This window comes from Ochlerotatus camptorhynchus, unplaced genomic scaffold, assembly GCF_037179485.1.
Source record: "Ochlerotatus camptorhynchus isolate MF236.1 unplaced genomic scaffold, CSIRO-AGI_Acam_v1.1 ptg000332l, whole genome shotgun sequence".
In the NCBI taxonomy this organism is placed as follows: domain Eukaryota; kingdom Metazoa; phylum Arthropoda; class Insecta; order Diptera; family Culicidae; genus Ochlerotatus; species Ochlerotatus camptorhynchus.
The window spans coordinates 69,648-89,435 of NW_027040820.1; the positions used below are offsets into that span (position 1 = coordinate 69,648).

At 42.5% G+C, this 19,788-nt stretch overlaps 1 protein-coding gene across 1 annotated transcript; it reads left to right on the plus strand.

Moving 5' to 3' along the window:
* The first annotated feature begins 14,398 nt into the window (after positions 1-14,398).
* Positions 14,399-17,115, plus strand: LOC135708700 (uncharacterized). Its single transcript, XM_065230805.1, has 2 exons — positions 14,399-14,558; positions 14,750-17,115. Exons 1-2 carry the CDS (start codon positions 14,399-14,401, stop codon positions 17,113-17,115), a joined length of 2,526 nt encoding a protein of 841 aa, XP_065086877.1.
* The last annotated feature ends 2,673 nt before the right edge of the window (positions 17,116-19,788 follow it).

The window sequence follows — 19,788 nt, forward strand, 5'->3', positions numbered from 1 at the left end:
GCTCAGGAACGGCCATAGAAACCATTTTCTAGTTTCTATGCCGGAGAAGGTCAGTTCTTCCTATAAATGCTGAAAACCACAATTTAAGAAATTGCTTGGTCTGAAATCAAATATATTTCATCCCAAAGATCACTGGTACATTAGCATTTATTGAAAAATTGATAAAACATTTCCGGATATCAGAAACAGCCACAGCAACCATCCTTCTAGATTCTGTGCCAGCCCGCATAACAAATAATAACCATTAAGAAGCAATCATCAATTCAGGATATCATCCCAACTATATACGGTATAGTCGCACCATCTATGATATCGTTTGTGTATGGTAGCCAATTATAATGAAGAGAAGGTAAGTTCTCCATATAAATGTTGAAAGCTACAATTTAAAAGTTTCATTGGTCAGAAATCAAATATATTTTATGCCAAATATCATTGCAGCTCGAAAAAATATTTCCGGAATTCAGGAACGGCCGCAGGAACCATCCTGTAGTGTTCTATGCTAGAGAAGGTTTTCATATAAATGTTGAAAACCACAATTTAAAAAATTTCTTCGGTGTGAAATTAATGCCAAATATCACTACAGATAGTCCATTAGCATTTCTGGAAACTCGGACAAATATTTCTGGATTTGGCTCAACGAAGCTTTAAGCTAACGGGTTCAAATATTTAGTTGAGACAACGCAGAATACCTAATGGAGCCCATAGATCATCAAGTTCTAAGCACCAACGTGCCCGGAGAACCTAATGATGTGATGAGGTCCCACGGAGCTCTATGGATGTGTATATAAGACTAGGCAACGTGTAAGACTTTATTGAGCATGTAGAAAATGAAAATTTTAAGAAGAATTTGGTGAACCTGACATATATAGCTCTATGTTTCATATGATATAATAAAGCTCTGCGAGTTCAAAACTGTAATCAATGTTCAATATATCGATGAGTCTACAGAATTAAAGATATTTTTAACGTATTTATATATCTCACATGAAGTGATAAGATCCTACAAAACTTGGTTGAACTGGTAGAGCTTCAAGATCTTAACTTCAAGATAATTGCTTGCTACGTGGCATCGGAAGCTTCAAATACTGACCATCATGTCAAGTCAACAAGTTGGCCTACGTAAATGTTATTTTTACGTGGATACGATAATTGATTACATTTTAATTAACATTCTTCAAGATTTTTTTTTTCATAAAATAAGTATGCAAAACCGAAAACAATAGTTATACATATTTATTTAACAGAATGAACGATCATGTTTTCCAATTACAATTACAATTTTGAGTTAGAACGATGCAAGTCTAGCTTCATTTTCTTGTATTCAAGAACTTGAAGCTGGAATTGTAACTCGTCCGCTCTTTGTTTTTCAACTCGACCCAAACATTCCTTTTTAAGTTTCAATTTCTCCTTTTGAAGCACAAGAGCATCCCGCTGGAGCTGGAGACTTTCCCGACTATTTTCCACAAGTTCTCGTGGATGATCGGTTTGTACCTCCAGCAATTTTTGTGTGTAATTCCTTGGCGTTGGACGCCTAGGAGTTACAGGAGTCCTTGCTACAGGTACTTCAGCCGAGTCACCTCCAGTTGCTTCGAGATCCACGTCGTTTTCATCATCCGACGAGTCTTCGTGCGAGTTGGATGGTTGTGGCCTCGGAGATGAATGTAAATTGAAGCCGAAGGAAGGACCTGTTTGAAGAAACATGGTGATTATTAGATTTCCAGAATTAGTAAAACATTGATAATTACCTTCATGGTTGGTGGTTTTCCGGAAGGATAATAGATTGCCTACTGCCTCTTCGTAGGAATCAGAATCATCAGACGGTTTGGTCCTCCACCAGTGGCTTTCACTTCGGTATGATTGTGCTGGAGCTTCCTTTTTACCTTTAATTTTAGGTCACTCCACACCTGAAGAGAAACGCACCGTTAAGCTTATTTTCAAAATTACAAATAAATAACGAACCTTTTGCCACTCCGTCGTTTTCCTGGTGGGTGGACTCGCGCTGTTCAGCGTCGCCGTGATGTCAGTCCACACATCGTTAAAGTGCCTCCGTCCCAAACTAGCACACTCTGCGAATTTAAATCCTTTGGCCACTGCCGGATTCTCCTCCAATTAGTTCGAACTGTGTTTTGTTCGTGACTTTTTTCCTAGACTGGATATTTTAGAATATTTAAAGAGATACTTGTTTCAAATACTTGGGTACTTCAAGTTACTTTTCTGCCATTTTAAGCACGGAATCTTTCCAAGAAACAGGTCACGGAATGAAACAGAACACGGAACTATAACGACAGTGTAAATTTAGACGTAGGACGTAGACATTTTTCACGTTGAAAAAGTAAACAGAACGGCATCACGAGGAAAAGCGATGCCGACTCAAGTAGTCACATTTTTGCTAAAATTCTCGCCTAAAAGCGACTTTCGGAATACAACGACAAATGAACTGAGTTCATCCCGAGTGACGATTGTCACTTATCCCGACTCCCGGAATACCAAAACTTGAGTGACTCGATTGTCACCTCGTGACGTGACTGTCGGAATAACCCCGCTTCAGTGCTACTACAACAAACTCAATGATTCCTGAAATAAATCGTGGCTACCGCCTATAGATTCTCCCTGATTGATGGTTTCTTACTGAATCTCACTGAAATTAAATCACCAATCATTCTTCGGATAAGATGTAAGATCCCACACTTCACAACAATGTTGCTCATATTATTAATATTATTTATATAAATTTTATCCAACTCGCTTCAAAACCAAGCGTGCATAAATTATGCCTACTTTGATGGACATTTCAAAGCACCAATCGCCGGTCCATCTCAGCTGGCAGCCTCCGTTTCAACGATAGGTTCATCAAACTGCATATCGAACGAGCGATTGACAGCCACACTAGATAATCACATAGCCTGATGGAGCTGATTATCTTGCAATGTCTCTAACTACATTGTTGCAATCCGTGTTGTTGGCCACTATATATTGGTTGGTATTGGGTCGATATCTACTCTCCGGTGCAGGGTTAACATGGTGGTGAACTGAGGAAAATCTATTTTTATGATGGCTTAGTTTCCACTTACCATTTGTTGGTAGTTTCTGGTCCACCGTTTGATCATGATTTCACCCTTTGGACCTGGATGCTTTGGACCTTAACCTTGGTTTGCGAAAGTAGTCCTAAGCATATTGGTTTGTGATTTTTGTTTTTCAGCACAGACACAATGTTTTCACCCGGTTGATTATCAAACAGTTTACATTCCATGACACGACCGACTGTCCAATGAACTAGGAGCGAAAACAGAACAAGCAATGTAGAACAAAAACAGTCGGCAATGCGCATGGTAGTGTTTTGGGTCACGCTTTGCCATGGAAACCGGAGTTCGCCGGTAGATGTGTTATTTTTATAACATTATATTCATCATTTTATTTGCTTGGATCACTTCGAAGATTTTCATGGCTCACTTTTTTGAACGAATCTTACAGATTCCCCTAGCTAAACCGACAACTCGATAATCCGGATCTCGTTAAATCGTCGGATTAAAAGTGCATTTGTATGCATTGTTTCGTCAGTTGTTGGATTGTTTTTTTTTGTGCATTTGGATTGTCGGGTCAGATTCCATAATCCAAACATTGGCATTTTAATTTTTACTAAGCAATTAAAAGCTAACATATGGGCCTTGACTTCAAATTTACAACACAAGGAGTTAGTAAGATCATTGCATTCATCTTGGTTTCTAAAAAATCATCTCATAGGAAAACATTCCGGAAATGTATATCCCTAATGAAGTTTGATTTTATCCAGTGATCGATTGGTTGTTTGTGGTTTTGGTTCAAGAGGTATGTAAATATTCAACAAGGTTAAGATGTAAGTAAGATGTTCAGTATCTTACCCGAAGCATCTCATCCTTCAAGCCAGCCATCGTCATAATTTTATCCTCCCCATAGATCATAAACAAATAAACCGAAGTGAACATCAATCAAACACTTCGGTTGACCTGCTTTCGGACAAAAGCTCAAATCACTGTGTTTGATTGGTTCGGACAGTTAGTCAGTCAGTCAGGCAGTCAGACAATCAGACAGTCAGCCTGCCAGCTAGCTAGTCGGTGCAAGGAATTTACAGCTCCACCAAACATAAAACCTTGCTGTCATGCGAAATGCTGAGCTTGGACAAAAAGTACCCAAAATTGCACCTATTCACTTTTTTTTAACTCTTTATTTGTTCCAAATTCAAAATAAATTACATTTCATTTTAACCTAGGTGATCCAGTTACTACAGTAACTTACCAGCCTTAATTGTTATGATATATATCTAAGTGTTTTACATTGTTCCTGCCTTCAGTATTTTAAACAGGTTTTTTAAACCTGCATGTCAGTATAACAATTGAAATCTTAAATTGCACCCATTCACTAGTTACAGACTTCAAACCACCGCACCGTGGTCAACAAGCGATTGTGAAGTGAGCAAAAATAGCACCACCATCGTCACCAATTGGTTTTCCCAATTGGTTCGAGTTAACGGTATGGTTTGTAGTAAAGCACCATCGAGAAGTGATCGATTCCAAATGTCAATCAATTCTCGCTAGTATTTTTGGACTCCACACTAAACGAACCAGTACCTACCGCCTTAAATAAATGCAGGTGAATTTGTTCGGTTCCAAAATGTTGTAATCTCTAAAGTGCGATCGATTTTCGATTTCGGCTCTCGGCCGTGGAACCTGTACCAGTCCAAAGTGTCGAAGGTCAAGTTACGGGTTTCTTGCAGGTGTGTAGATTTCAATCTCCACGCGCGCATATGTTAGTTTGCCAATTTTAAAACACGCTAAGGCTGCTGCTGCTGCTGCGGCTGCAACTTAGGCAGAGATACGGCTACGTGATACTGATTTCTTGACACCCACCGACCAGTGCCAGCCGTGCATCGGCCAAATCAGCACAATGCCAATGCAGACCAAACAACGGGATATCTTTGAGACTGTGGGAACCGTGAGCGAATGTCTTTATAGATGATTGATTCGAGCTTGATTGAACTTGCTCGGTCAATGTTATGAGGTTCCCTTCGGGTGCATACGACATTGCTGGTCAGTGAGTCATGCCGGGTATTTGAGTTGTAACTTGCAGGCGGAAACTGCGTTGAGTTTTGAATCATATGAAAAATGAGCCAATTGTCACGGGATTCATACACTAGTGGCAGTAAGCTGCATCTCAGATTAACTTTTAATGCCGAGCCTAATTGGATAATCTGATAATGTTTTGCATAGAATCTTATTGATTAACTAAGATGTCGGCATCAAAGCAGCCAGACATTTATGATCGGGAATATCTCCGAAGATTATACTCTCTTTCGTCGCGAAAAGTTGCAGCTACTTGATTCTAACTGACATTAGTCGCAGGGGAAGAGTTAAGATTACACCCTAAGGATTGATATTAGGGGTTATTCCGAGAGTCGTGACGTGACTCTCTGTGCAAATCAAATGGTCCAAAAATTCAAAACTTGTTTTAGATGCGGGTGAGTAACCAGCTCCAAAAACGGATTATTTTGTTTATTTTATCAAAGCTAACTTACATGCGTATCCTGCACACCCCTAGTGATGCATAGGGCCAACGTAAAAGATTTCCATCCTGGGCCCATGTTAGGATTCATGTCGCTTTCCTTTATTTCTTTGTTATGGCTTCGCCGCCATGAGCATCTCCACTTACGTTCTAGAATTTCTGTTGATATCGGTTCCTGATGACATTGACGATGGAACTCAGCATTTGAGATTCAGTTGTGAGGCCACCAAGCACAAATTATATACTTCAGGCATGGATTGATGAAAACCTGCAATTTTTTAGTGTTCTCCGCTGATACACACCCTCGCTGGCGTATTTAACAACACAGATTTCACGTTTGAATTGAGAATTAGAATATTGGTACGTTGACTTATTTGGTTAGATCTCCATACATTTCGTAAACTCGCAAAAGCAGTCCTAGCCTTCTTGATTCGTGCAGCTACGCTATCTTTGTTCATTCCTTTATTTAACGTCGGTCTCTGTTCCGCAATCTAGTGCCAATCACCGACGGACATCGATTGCCATCCATTGACTGCAATCGAATGTGCAGGAAGGCAGCTTCCACACCTGCGTAGGTTATCGCACCCATTCAACACACATGGGCCGGGACCAACGGCTTTACTTCCCTTCCGAAGGAAGACGTAACCAGAGATTTTTATGCCTCAGAAAAATCCCACCGACCTCGGCTGGGATTGAACCCAGACCCATTGGGGTGTTAGAAAGCAGTCACGCTTACCACTACACAACCGGTGCCGGCTAACTACGCTACGCTATCTGGCTGCCAAAATATTGAAAAATTTCGACTTTCTCCACCACTTGCCCTGTTACCGTAAAGTTGGAAGGGTTGTCCGTGTTGACATCCAACGATTTGGTCTTGATGACTTTGATGGTGAGACCCACCGCACAGGGGCGTTTAGCTGGGTCGTTGAGCTAATAGCGCAACATCATCATCCAAATCGAAGTCGTTGAGGTAATAGGCTACAAAGCAGCCCACGGTCCAGTGTACGGCCAATTTCATCTGTCATGATCTCGTCGACTACGATGAGGAACAGTAGTGGTGATTGTATAGATCCTTGCCTCACACCTGCAACTACTCGGATAGGGTTGGACAAGGCTGCGTTATGCAGGACCCTACATGTGAAAGCCTCGTACTGCGCTTCGATGAGGTTGACGATCTTATCTGGGACTCCTTTACGTCTCAGGGTGTGCGACAGATTTTCGTGATTGTGTCGATCGAAATCAAATAGAGGGACTCTTGAAATTCGTTGACCTGCTCCACGATGATGCGGAGCGAGAAAATATGGTTCACACAAGATCTTCCGGCACGGAATCCTGCTTGCTACCGCCAGAGAGTCACGTCGATCTTTTCCTGTTTGTTTGTTTGTTTGTTTGTTTATTAAGGACATTTTACATCTCCGCGATGCATTCATGTCCGTGATCTTCTCCTGTATCCGATTAAGGATAACTTTGTATAGAACTTTGAGAACAACACACAGTAACATGATAATATGATGCCTCACCTGTTGTCGCACACAGTCAGATCCTCTTTCTTAGGGACCTTCACAAAGACGCCCTACATCTAGTTGACTGGCAAAGTCGCGGTATCCCAGATATTACAGAATAGTTGATGCAACATTTGTGCGGATAGCATTGGGTAAGCCATGAGCATCTTTGCTGATATGCGATCGACCCCGGGAGCCTTGTTGGATTTCATACTTCAGATAGCTGCATCAATCTCCTGTAGTGTTGGGGCCTTGGAGTGTCCAGTCACGTCTTTCACTGACATCTTCGGATTCATCCTTGCTCCACTCAGGCGTCGTGAGATATCGTAGACGAGGCGGATATAGCAAGTTGTTGCGGCTTTCTCCCCTTCGTCAGCCAGGAAGTCTACCCACGCTCGCTTGTCGTGCCTGCAAGGGTGTTTGACTTCCATCTCTAGAGCCGAATACCGTTGACGGGCTTAATTCTTGGCTCTTCAATCTTCCACCATGTTTCTGCAGTGGTCCATTTTTTCGCTGAGTGCGCACCTCACCCTGATTGTTCTCACTTGTCTCGATAAAGGCATTCTTGATCGCCGTCCACTGTTTTTCTACGCTGCCACCTTCCGGAACATCCGCTGCTCGGGTCTCAAGTTCTTCAACGAAAGATCTTTTCGCAGCTTGATCTTCTAGTCGGTTTGTGTTGAATTGTCGTCCGAGCCTCTCCTTCCTCCACTGGAGACGTGCAATGCGTTGGTGGATTTCACCGATTAGAAGGTGATGGTCAGACGCGATGTCGGCGCTGTGCTTATTACGGACGTCTCCATTTTCGATTGATGCATCGAAGCTTTTTTTTTTTTTCTTTTGGTTTGTTTTTTCCGTCGATCTTGTTTTCCGTGCTAAGCACCAATGCTACCGACGTGCCAGGAAGGCAGCTCCCACACCTGGACCCTACCTATCGACCCATCAACTCATGAACCGGGGACCAACGGCTTTACTTCCCTTCGGAAGGAAGCCATCACCAGAGATTTTATGCCTCAGAACATCCCGGCGGCGCCGACTGGGATTGAACCCAGGGGGACTGGGGTGAGAGGTTATCACGCTTACCATTTCACCACCGGCGCCGCTATGCATCAAAGCTAACTGGGCACAGAAATATCCGTCTACAGACGCTTCTCATATAAAAACTGTGCACCAATTTTCGCACGCCTATCGATGTGGTCTACTTATATGAGGCGGACTACAAGTGAAGAAATATTGCTATGTTCCTAGTGATAAAAACAAACGCTTGTAAAAGACTTCAACGATAGAAAAAAACTATCAAAAGTTTAGAAAAGATCCAAGAACTACATGATAGTCTAGAACTTTGGGGAAGTTCCATGACCTTCTGGAAAATTTCGTGAACTTAGATGAAGATCAGAGAACTTCATGACATTTGTTTTAAGTTCAAAAATATTTCAGGAACTTAACATGAATTTCGAGAAACTCCAGAAAACTTTAGGTACCTACTTAGGAGTTCTTAGGGATAAACAAAGTTGGGAGGAGAGAGGTTCCAGAATGACCGTCCAAAAGATCAAGAACAAATTCAAAATTTACACTTTTACGGTTCTTTCGGATTTTCCTGATAACATATCAATAAGTGCAGTTTCATGAACTGACCACATTTACGGTTGTTCCGGTCTATACGGAAGTTCACTATGTAGTCTTCAGGTTCCGTATTCCAGTAACAACTTATGAAATAATGCTGGCCCCTTGAGTTCATGTTCCAGTTCATTAAAAAACGCAAAGCTCTAGGACTTGTTTCCTGAACACACCACTTCTACGTTCGATCGAAATATCCCGCAAGAACAAACTGTAGTCCTCAAGGTCTATTTCCCGGTCTCAATTTGATATTCACTCTGATAACACACCAATAAGTGCTTTCGAAAAAACTGCGAAGCTCTAACCCCAGTTTTAAGAATTGGCCACTTTTACGGTTGTTCTGAATCTTCCGGAGGGTAACACTGTGGCCCCAGGGTCTTTGTTCGGGTCACGACTCTAAATGGCTAGGTTTGCTTTTTTATGGAGGCCTTCAGCCTGAGGCTGATCCGGACGACTCTAAATTCACTCTTACAACACATCTAGATGTGCTATAACATAAAAAACCGCGAAACTCTAAGACCAGCTTCATGAATTGACCACTGTTACGATTGTTCTGGATCTTCCGGAGAAACACACTTTGAAACTCAATGTCTACCACTTAAAATTAATTATGAAAACACATCAAGAAGAGCTACCGAAAAAAAAATACTGTAAAACTCTAGGACCAGTTGCATGAATTGACCCCTTTTGCGATTGTTCCGGAATTTTCAGAGAGTCGCCCTGTAGACCCCAGGGTCCATTATCCAGTCACAACTCCAAATTCATTCTGACAACACTTCAATTTGAAATTTGAAATTCTTCTCAAGGCCCCTACAAATAAAATAACAAACAAGTATAAATTTGACGTTCTTTAATTTCAGATTTGATTTTTTTTTTTGATTCGATTATCCGTAGTGAAAAAAAATCGATACTCTGGATAGTCGAGTCCGGCCTGTATCTCAAAACGTCCCAGTCCGATATTTGTTTTTATGCAGTTTATGATAAATGAAATATTTTGAAATGTTTAAAATTATGGGCATGACCAAAATCATTGTGACGGCGAGAAGCCCCCAAATGCTACAACGGTGTAAGATGCACCATGACGTTACGTTTGTCACGATGACAGTCCGAAAATTAAAGCGAAGAAGAAGAATAAGTCGAGGAATAATTCGATAAAAATACAAATCATTTCCATCAAGTCACGTGAATTTGTGATGAATTTAAAATTTGTTTATTGCTTAAAAATAAATAGCAAATATTGCTTAAAAATAAATAGCAATTACAACTAAAAAACAACTATTAAAAGTGAGGAAAACAGGAATTTTTAGCGAATAAGTTAATCTAATTTGTACATATAGAAATATATGAAATATAATAGAAAATTATAGTGAAAAAGTGGTTGCAGAAATCCGGCGAGCAGACAGAGGGAGACAAAAAGAAGTCCACGTCAGCAGCCAAGGATTCTCGCAAAGATCCGACCGGGACAAGCGAAGACGATAGTGACCGAGATAGCAACAATCAACAAGCAGAGAAGGGCCTTACCAAGCATCAGTTAGCAGCACGTCAAGGGATGGGAAAAGATCTTTATGTGTTTTCGGGTAATTCGGAGGAGTGGTCCATCTGGGTCAGCAACTTCGAAAGGTCAACAGCTACGTGTGGATTCTCCCATAATGAAAATCTGATTAGGTTACAACGCTGCCTGAAGAGTTCTGAATTGGAAATGGTGCGCAGCAGACTTCTTTCTCCTCATGTTATCAAGAATTTGTAGTTACGCGATGGTCGGCCAGAAACATTGATTAAGACGCTCACCGAGAAAATCCGTTATCTTCCTCCTCCAAGAATGGAAAAATTTGGAAAGCATAGTCGACTTAGGTATGGCGGTTGACAATCTGGTGGCACACCTGAAGAATGCAAACCAACAGTGATCCCCGCATCGCCCAAAACTGCATTTAGTGCACTTCGGGCGGTACCGTAAAACGGGGTATCTTTGATAATGCGGGTAACTTTGATAGTAGAATATAATGATTAAATTTACACTCAACACTATTTCCGAATCGGAAATATTGGTTCCATTTTGTAGCTTACGGTATTACCTTTGATATCGTATAGAGTTTTTTGCAGTATGTTTTACATATTTTCTAAATACCTCAAAAAAAAAAAAATTTCTTGTTTTTCGCCTGATCTCAAACAATCACTTTTTAAATTTATTTTCTATAAAGCCATGACAAATGCAATATTGTTTTTTTTATTGGTTATGATGTTTCTGGTTATATACTCATTCAAAGTTTCTTATTTCTTGATCAAAATTGTTTGCGATTCTCGCATGGTTTTCTAATTTCATCGAGTGTTATCAAAGTAACCCCGAAACAAAAATCTGATGTTCGGTCATAAGACAATAAAAATAGTGCAAATGCGATAATTCCTGGTAAACGTGTTGCCAAAGAATTGACTCTAGGATTCCCAGTACTTGTTTAAAAAAATAAAAAATTGAAAAACATTCATTGTTGTAGAAAATATTTAGAATATACTTCAAAAAAACTATCAAAGTTACCCCGTTTTACGGTACTCAAAAAGCATTTAAAACGCAGTCAAAACGTGTCAAAACAGTCACATCTGACGAATCCGTCGCTGCTTCTCGATCTTGTAGGAAATCTTCCTGTCGATTAGCGTTTGAAGTGATCAGCATTCAAGAGTGCCGTAGAGGAAGTGAACCTTAAGACGTTTGGATCGTTCATTTCTTCGCTGGTGCAGCTAGCGTTGGAAGTGATGGATGACACACCGACTGGAAGGTCAACCAAAGGAGTTCATTCGAGGCCTAACGATCGAGGCTACGTGATTAATTCTTCGGGATTCTACCAGTAACGCTGTATGGAGACAAATGTAAGTTGGACGTGCATTCGTGGATGAAGGTTCACAGCTGACACTATTGGATGATGGAGTAGCTGAGCAGTTTGGAAACACTGGGCCGATTGAAACTTTGAATCTACAATGGCCCGAGAATATTACACGGAACGAACTCATTAGGAAAACTGCAGGAGCTTTTAAAATGTCTAACAGTTTCCATCCAGATATTCAGAGTTCTTATAAAAAGTCAAGAACCTCAGAGATAAGAGCCTCAATAGCTTCAGTCCGGACTTTTGTGATGTTTATGGATGTGTTAGTTTCGATAAATGCCAGACAGCTCCATGAATTTCAGGAAAATTTCCAGAAAATTTAAGAAGTTCTGGAAATTTAAACGAAGTTCAGAGCTTTTTGGAAGTTAAAATACTTCAAACATAGTTCGGCAACTTTACAAAAATTCTAGAGATTTTCAGGGAAATTTTTAAGAACAGTTTTATCTATTCCACGACAGTTCCAAAAACTTCAGGAGAATTTCGAGAACATAAGGGGAAATCAGAGAACCTCAAGGCGTTCAATTAACTTTAATTATCAGAAGGTTCGAGAAACTCAGAGTATTTTCGAATACTTCAGCAAAGTTCCGAGATTATTAGTACCTTTAGGCTGATGGGCCTTAGGCTGGTTGGTCTTTTCAGTTCAGAAATGTTCTGGGAAATCCAAAGAACATCAGATAGAATTTTTTAGTAATTTATTATTTTCAGTGATGTTCAAGTGACGCCTTTTTTCAAGGGTGTCCATGCCCAACAGTCTACATCAATCGGGATAGGCAGGGAGGTTCAAAGGATCGCGCAAAGGTAGATGACGCAATGCTAGTCGGATGAATCGTCGCTGGACACGTTCAATCCTTAAGGTCCAGGAAACATCATGTGGAGTCCAAACAACAGAAGCGGTTTCGAGAATTGGCCGTACCAGCGTGCAATACAAGGATTTCAAGCAATATGGATCCGTAAAATACTTTGCAATTTTCGAAATAAAGCCCAACTGTCGATTCGCCGAAGTGTAGTGAGAATTGAACGTCAGTTTTTGGATCCAGCACAACTCCGAGATCAGTAATCACTTCAACTCGTTTAAGTGAAGTACCCTTGATGCGATAATCGAACAATATCGGTTGTTTTGAACGATGAAAGGTCATAACAGAGCACTTCGGTACGCTAATAATTAACTTGTTCCGATGGCACCAGTCAGAAAATAGGTCTAGAAGATGTTGCAAATGGTGGCAATCTTCAGTTGAGCGAATAACTAAATATATTTTTAGGTCATCGGCGTAGATGATCACGCAGTCCAAGCCTAATTTCGAAGCAACGTCATTGAAAAACAGTGTGAACAATAATGGTCCCAAGTTGCTTCCTTGGGGAACACCGGATGTATTGCAGAAGGTCGAAAAAACACAGGAGTCAAATTTAACGCGGAGTTTCCTTCCCGTTAAGTAAGAGTTCAGCCATAATGTATAACGCAAAGGATAACTTGGCTCTGTAAAGTTTATTCAATTGAGCCTGTACAAATAAAGTAATTATATTAAAAAAAAGAAAACTTACTCAGTCTAGGAGTCTACTAATATACTGTGTGAAACCTCTATGGATTAACCTCACATTCGAGAAGTTTTTCCTTACTCCTCTTCCGAAATCCATGAGTTGACTCGTTCAATTTTGAGTCGGTGTGAACGAACGTGTAGTACAATTTTTGTAAAGTCTCCGGAATAAGTTTGGAAAGCTATCAGAAGGGGCTTTCAAAGATGTGAGAAAAACATGAATAGTTTTAAAGCGGCAGTTTCCAAGCAAAGTGTTACGTATAAATAAGTATAGACGAGTATAGAACTCACTGAACGATCAGTTCATATAAAACTGGAGAGTATAAGATTGATCTCTCTTCTCCTTGTCGCATGTTGTGGTACATGTGTACCTATATACCACTCTCGAATAGGTGTATAATATTGATAACAGCTATTGATAGGGATAGTAGTGGTGGATCTTCGTTATGAGAGTACTGTCGCATGTACAGCAGATCAGATCTAAAGTTCAGTTGTCTCCCGCATCTTGGTTGTGTCGGTCGCCGGTTAAAAATAACATACAGTCCATACGCTTTGATTCGGTTTAGTGTTTCCTTTTTCACTTTTACAATAAAGTTCAGTGTCACTAAACGTTCTTTTAGCATTAATCCGAACGCACGCTAACTAGTTCGCGAGTGATCCGCACGGACGTTATCCGGCTAGTGAAGATTTAACATAACATTTTGGTCCTTCGAGCCGGATACGGTGAATCCGCGGGACCACGTTCTTAGAATAGTGCGGCGTGGCGTGAATACATTGTACGGTCAGACTATTGTTCGTCGGTCAGTGTACTCGATATAGGATCAGCGAGCTTTAATTTTGGTACCGGTACCGGTACCGGTCGCGTAGTCGATGGTTTTTTGCTGCCAACCAGAAGGAATATAGTGACCTGTGTGATTAATACGCAGCATACGTTTAACCAAGTTGGTTGGATTCCTGGATGTTGTGTTTTCGTCGTCATATCCAACCCCGGAGGGTTATCATCTAAGAATCAGATAAGTAGCTAGAGTGTGTGTGATCGTGTGGTTGAGGTGGCTTGGCTTGGCGTGGTCTGCATGTGACGCCAGCAAGATAAAGGCGCATTGTTCCGCTTGCCGTATTATATTGCGAGTTTGGACAAAATTTATTTGCATTTGTGGGGAATATATTTTGAGTTTCTCCGGTTGATGATTTAGTACATGGTTCCGTTGCGATTTGCCATATGAAAAATTCCCACATTTAAGTGGTTGATAATTGGGCTGTCAACTCTGTCAATTCGTTCTGCTTGAGGTCTCGGGAGTGATTCTGTTCTGTAGTGAAGTGTAGTGTTGAAGTTTTAAGGATGCCCTCCTCCGATCTGAGGCAGTTGGTGAAGCAGGAAAAGCTGTTGAAGGCGTCGTTGGAAAACGTGCAAGAGTTTGTGGACAACTATCAAAAGGATCGCGATAAGGATGAAGTTGAGCTGCGTCTGATGAAACTGGATGAAATCTTCGACAAGTTTAGTACCGTTAGAGTAGAAATCGACGTGATTTTTTTTTTTTTTTTTTTTATTAATTTATTTGTACAGGCTCAATCGAATAAACTTTACAGAGCCGAGTTATCATTTGCATTATACATGATTCATGTCTTAAATCTAGAGTTAAAGGAATTGAACCGATTACTCGCGGTCGTCTCGTAATCGACGTGATTCTAGATGAGGCTGAAGATACGAAGACTTCCAAGGGCGCTCGCGATGACGTTGCCGGTACAACTAACGCTGATGCTCGTGCTGACAGTAGTCGTGCCTACAAGGATTTCGAGAATATTTACTTTCGTCTGAAATCTGCACTGCTTGTCAAGCTTCCGAGAAATCCTGGAATTGTTGCAGAACGCCAACAAGTGGCTGCCAATCCACTTCAAACATCTCGTATGAAATACCCAGAGCTGAAATTGCCTACGTTTTCTGGCAAACTGCAGGAGTGGATTAATTTCCGGGACAATTTCAAATCTTTGATCCACAACAATGGTGATTTGAGCACTATGGACAAGTTTAACTACTTGAGAGCTTCTTTGCGAGATGATGCTCTGCTTCAAATTAATCAGGTTCAAGTTACCGCTGCAACCTACCATATTGCTTGGACCATTCTTGAGACGAAGTACGAGAACCACAAGCTGATAGCCCAGGAACATCTGAAGGCACTGTTTGCTGTTCCAGCAATGAGGTCGGAATCATTTGAAACTCTGAACACCATCCTAATGACGTTCAAGGTCAATCTACAACAGTTGGCGAAGTTGGGGGAGATCACTGAAAATTGGAGTACGATCCTGGCATTCATGCTGTCGCAGAAGCTTGATACCGCAACTCTCCGCCACTGGGAGACACACCATGCATCCAAAGATATTCCTCAATATGCAGCAATGGCGGAGTTTCTTGAGCAGCACTGTGCAATTCTACATTCTACGTCAAGCCGATGCGGAGTTGAGCAAAGACGACCATTCAAGAGCTCTGCACTCCATACTGCTATACCATCTACAAGCAATTGCCAAATCTGCAACGGGGGACAGCACTGCATTGATCAGTGTCGCCGGTTCAGCAAAATGAGGGTAGTCGACAGAAAAATGATCATTCGCAGACTCGGTTTATGTTTGAATTGTCTGTGCTCTGGACACTTTGTGGCGGATTGTTCCAGACGTACCTGCGCAAAGTGTGGACAACGCCACCATTATCTACTACACCCGTACGCTCCTCCCAATTCTAACACCCAGAGTCAACCCCAGAACAACCCGAACAGGCCTCAAGCGGTGAACGCGAACCCTCAAACACAGCCTCGTCCACCGTATCAGGTGCAACAGCAATCGCACTCGCAATCTCATTGCCAATCCCGGACGAATAATACTCAATCTAATCCACAAACACCACCAGTCCTACCCACTACCTCGCAATTTACACGACAGCCACCTCCCACAAACACGCCATCCACCAGTCATCACACTGCTACTTCACACAACATTCAAAGTCAGCGAAACACAGCACTCCTGTCAACCGCGATCGTGAAACTTGCTGACCGCTCCGGAAATACGATCCTCGTTCGTGCATTGTTGGACAATGGTTCACAAATCTGCATGATTACGGAAAATATTTCCCAAAGGTTGAATTTCAAACGGTTCCGTGAAAATTTGCCAGTGAACGGTGTTGGTGATTCGTCGACGGTGTGCAAACAATCGGTGTTGGCGAAGATCCTGTCCCGCTATTCATCATTCGAGACCACAGAAGTAAAGTTTTATGTCCTGCCTCGAATCACCTTGAACCTGCCGCAGCACAACATTGACATCAGCTCTTGGAAGTTGCCTGCTGATATCCGACTCGCCGATCCAAGCTTCTTCGAATCTAGCGCCGTTGATGCAATCCTAGGCGTGTCAGTCTTCTACGAACTACTGCTGGGAGAGCAGATGAGACTTTGGGAAACTGGTCCGATCTTATGCAATACCAAACTTGGTTGGATAATGGCTGGAGAAATATCCGAGAATCCCGTTTCCACCTTCAGCGTTACAGTTGCAACGTCGGGAACAACTGAAGAGATCCATGAGCAGCTTGCACGTTTTTGGGAACTAGAGACGTGCCGGACTAAGAGCTGCCTATCCATCGAAGAATCCACGTGTGAATCCATCTTCGAACAAACAACAACAAGGGATCATGACGGAAGATTCCGTGTAACACTTCCCAAAAAAGAATATGTCATGGAGCAGTTGGGAGAATCAAAAGCAATAGCCACCAAACGATTCATGGCGCTCGAGAAACGCTTGAATGCAAATCCGGAGATGAAGGCTCTGTACACTGAATTTATTCACGAGTATTTGTTGATGGGGCACATGAAAGAGATAACAGACGACGAAGATGAGCCGAGGCATACCTATTACATGCCCCACCACGCAGTTATGAAACCCGATAGCACTACGACGAAGCTTAGGGTAGTGTTCGACGCGTCGTGTGCAACAGATTCAGGAGTTTCGTTGAACGATGCGCTGATGGTGGGTCCGGTGGTACAAAGGGATTTGCTATGTATTCTGATCTACTTCTGACTTCACAAGTACGCGATTGTCGGCGATGTGGAAAAAATGTACCGCATGATCAACGTCATCCTACAAGATCAATCACTTCTGAGGATTCTTTGGCGAGAGTCCGTTGATGAGCCGCTGCGCACGTACCAATTGACTACGGTAACCTACGGCACTTCGTCCGCGCCATACCTAGCGACCAGATGCTTGAAGAAATGTGCTGAAGAAGGAGAAGAGACTCATCCAGTTGCAGCTAATGCCATCAAGAACAACTTCTACGTTGACGACATGCTGACTGGAGCACACTCTGTAAAAGAAGGCCAACAACTGTGCACTGACATTCTATCTCTTCTCGATTCCGCTGGGTTTAATCTCCGAAAGTTGCATTCGAACCAACCGGCAATACTGAAAGGCATTCCCAGCTATTTGCGAGACAAGCGAGAGATCCTTGATATTGATTCGACTTCCACTGTGAAAACCCTTGGTCTGACCTGGGAACCAGCATCAGATTTGTTTTGGTTCAAAATGCCACACTGGAAGCCATCATTCCCAATTACGCAGCGTGTTGTGTTATCGGAGTCTGCACGTCTGTTCGATCCTTATGGACTAGCAGGCCCAGTCATCGTTCAAGCGAAAATGTTCCTCCAAGAACTTTGGAGAGAAAAGTATTCTTGGGATGAACCGCTGAGCGCGGACTTACAATCACGATGGCTGGAGTTCAGGAGCAATCTGGGTCGACTTGATTCAGTTTCCGTACCCCGCTGGATTGCATTTGACAAAAATGTGATATCATGCGAACTTCACGGATTCTGTGACGCTTCAGAAAAGGCGTACGGTGCAGCGATCTACCTACGATGTGTCACACAAGAGGGAAAGGTTACAGTTCGGTTGGTGATGGTCAAATCTAAAGTGGCGCCATTGGAAGATTTAAGCAGGAGGAACAAGAAACAATCGATACCCAGACTAGAATTATCATCAGCTTTACTATTGGCGCACTTGTACGAAACAGTTTCTGGGAGCCTTCGGATTGCAGCGAACAGTTACTTCTGGACTGATTCGACCATCGTAAAATGTTGGCTATCGTCGCATCCATCTAGGTGGCAAGCATTTGTAGCCAACAGAGTGTCGGAAATTCAGCACATCACTCGAGAAGGCGTTTGGAACCATGTGCCTGGCGTTGAAAACCCGGCTGACATTATCTCTCGAGGTGTAACACCGTTACAACTTGCAGAAAGCTCGATATGGTGGAATGGTCCCAAGTGGCTGCAAGAGGAGTCGAATGCGTGGCCACGGGTCAACGAAGCTTCCGATCAGCACTTCGATTCTGCAACGTTGGAGGAAAAGCCGTTAGTTACGGCTGCGTTGCAGATGCTACCTCCTAGTGAAATATTTACCATGCACTCGTCGCTACTTAAGCTGATTCGTTTGACGGCATGGATGCTACGCTTTGCATACAACTGCAAACCAAGAAACCGAACCTTTAGAAGAACAGGAGTACTCAGCGCTAAGGAACACGAAGGAGCATTGATCGCTTTAGTGAAACTGGCACAATCTGAATGTTTTCCAATTGAACTTTCGGATCTAGCAGCAAAGGGTGAAGTCAAGCCAGGGTCCAGATTGCACACGAAGGATCCTGAATTGAGACATGGATTGATTCATGTTGGCGGTAGACTTCGCCATGCTCCAGTGTCGTTTGGAAGAAAACATCCGATGGTGCTAGACAGCAGGCATCCATTAACAAAACTTATTATGGTTGATTATCATCACAGACTTCTCCACGGAGGACCGCAACTGATGCTCTCATGCATGAAGGAAAGGTTCTGGCCGCTATATGGGAGAAACCTGGCAAGGAGAGTGATCCACGAATGCGTAACCTGCTTCAAGGCACGGCCACGAGTTCATGAACAGTTGATGGGAGATGTGCCTATGGAGCGAGTTTCACCGGCTCCTGCATTTTCACGCGTTGGCATCGATTATTGCGGTCCGTTCGACGTTTGTTACCCTTCACGTAAAGGAGCTCCGGTGAAGTGTTATTTATGCGTGTTCGTCTGCTTAGTGGTTAAAGCCGTCCACATAGAGATGGTAGCAGATCTTACGACTGAAGCTTTCATAGCTGCCCTGAAGAGATTCGTTGCAAGACGAGGGAAGCCCGAAGTGATCTTCTGTGACAACGCTACGAATTTTGTTGGAGCTCGACGAGAACTAAGCGAGCTGCATCAACTCTTCCAAGCTGAGCAATTCAGGAACGCAATAGTGACAGAAGCAGCCAAGGAAGCGATAGAATTCAAGTTTATTCCTGCCAAATCACCGAACTTTGGTGGATTATGGGAAGCGGCCGTGAAGTCTCTCAAGGGACACATGAGACGAGTAATTGGAACGAATGTGCTCCGTCCAGATGAGATGCTGACTATTGTCACACAGATCGAAGCCTGCCTTAACTCCAGGCCGATCACCCCGTTAAGCAACGATCATCGAGATCTAGAAGCGTTAACTCCTGGGCACTTTTTAGTTCAACGTCCACTTACAGCAATTCCGGAGCCTAGTCTCGCGGAAATTCCAGAGAACAGATTGAACAGATGGCAACGAATGCAGCAGTTCAGCCAAGCGATCTGGAAGCGTTGGTCGACTGATTATTTGTCAGATCTTCACAACCGAAATAAGTGGACGCGAAGAAGGAATAATCTCCATATCGGAACA

Bases quoted from the DNA above. Each gene is read 5' to 3' on its own strand.
- LOC135708700 (XM_065230805.1), top strand. From the start codon at position 14,399: ATGCCCTCCTCCGATCTGAGGCAGTTGGTGAAGCAGGAAAAGCTGTTG. The intron at 14,559-14,749 runs GTACCGTTAGAG...ACGTGATTCTAG, and splicing joins TGAAATCTTCGACAAGTTTA to ATGAGGCTGAAGATACGAAG.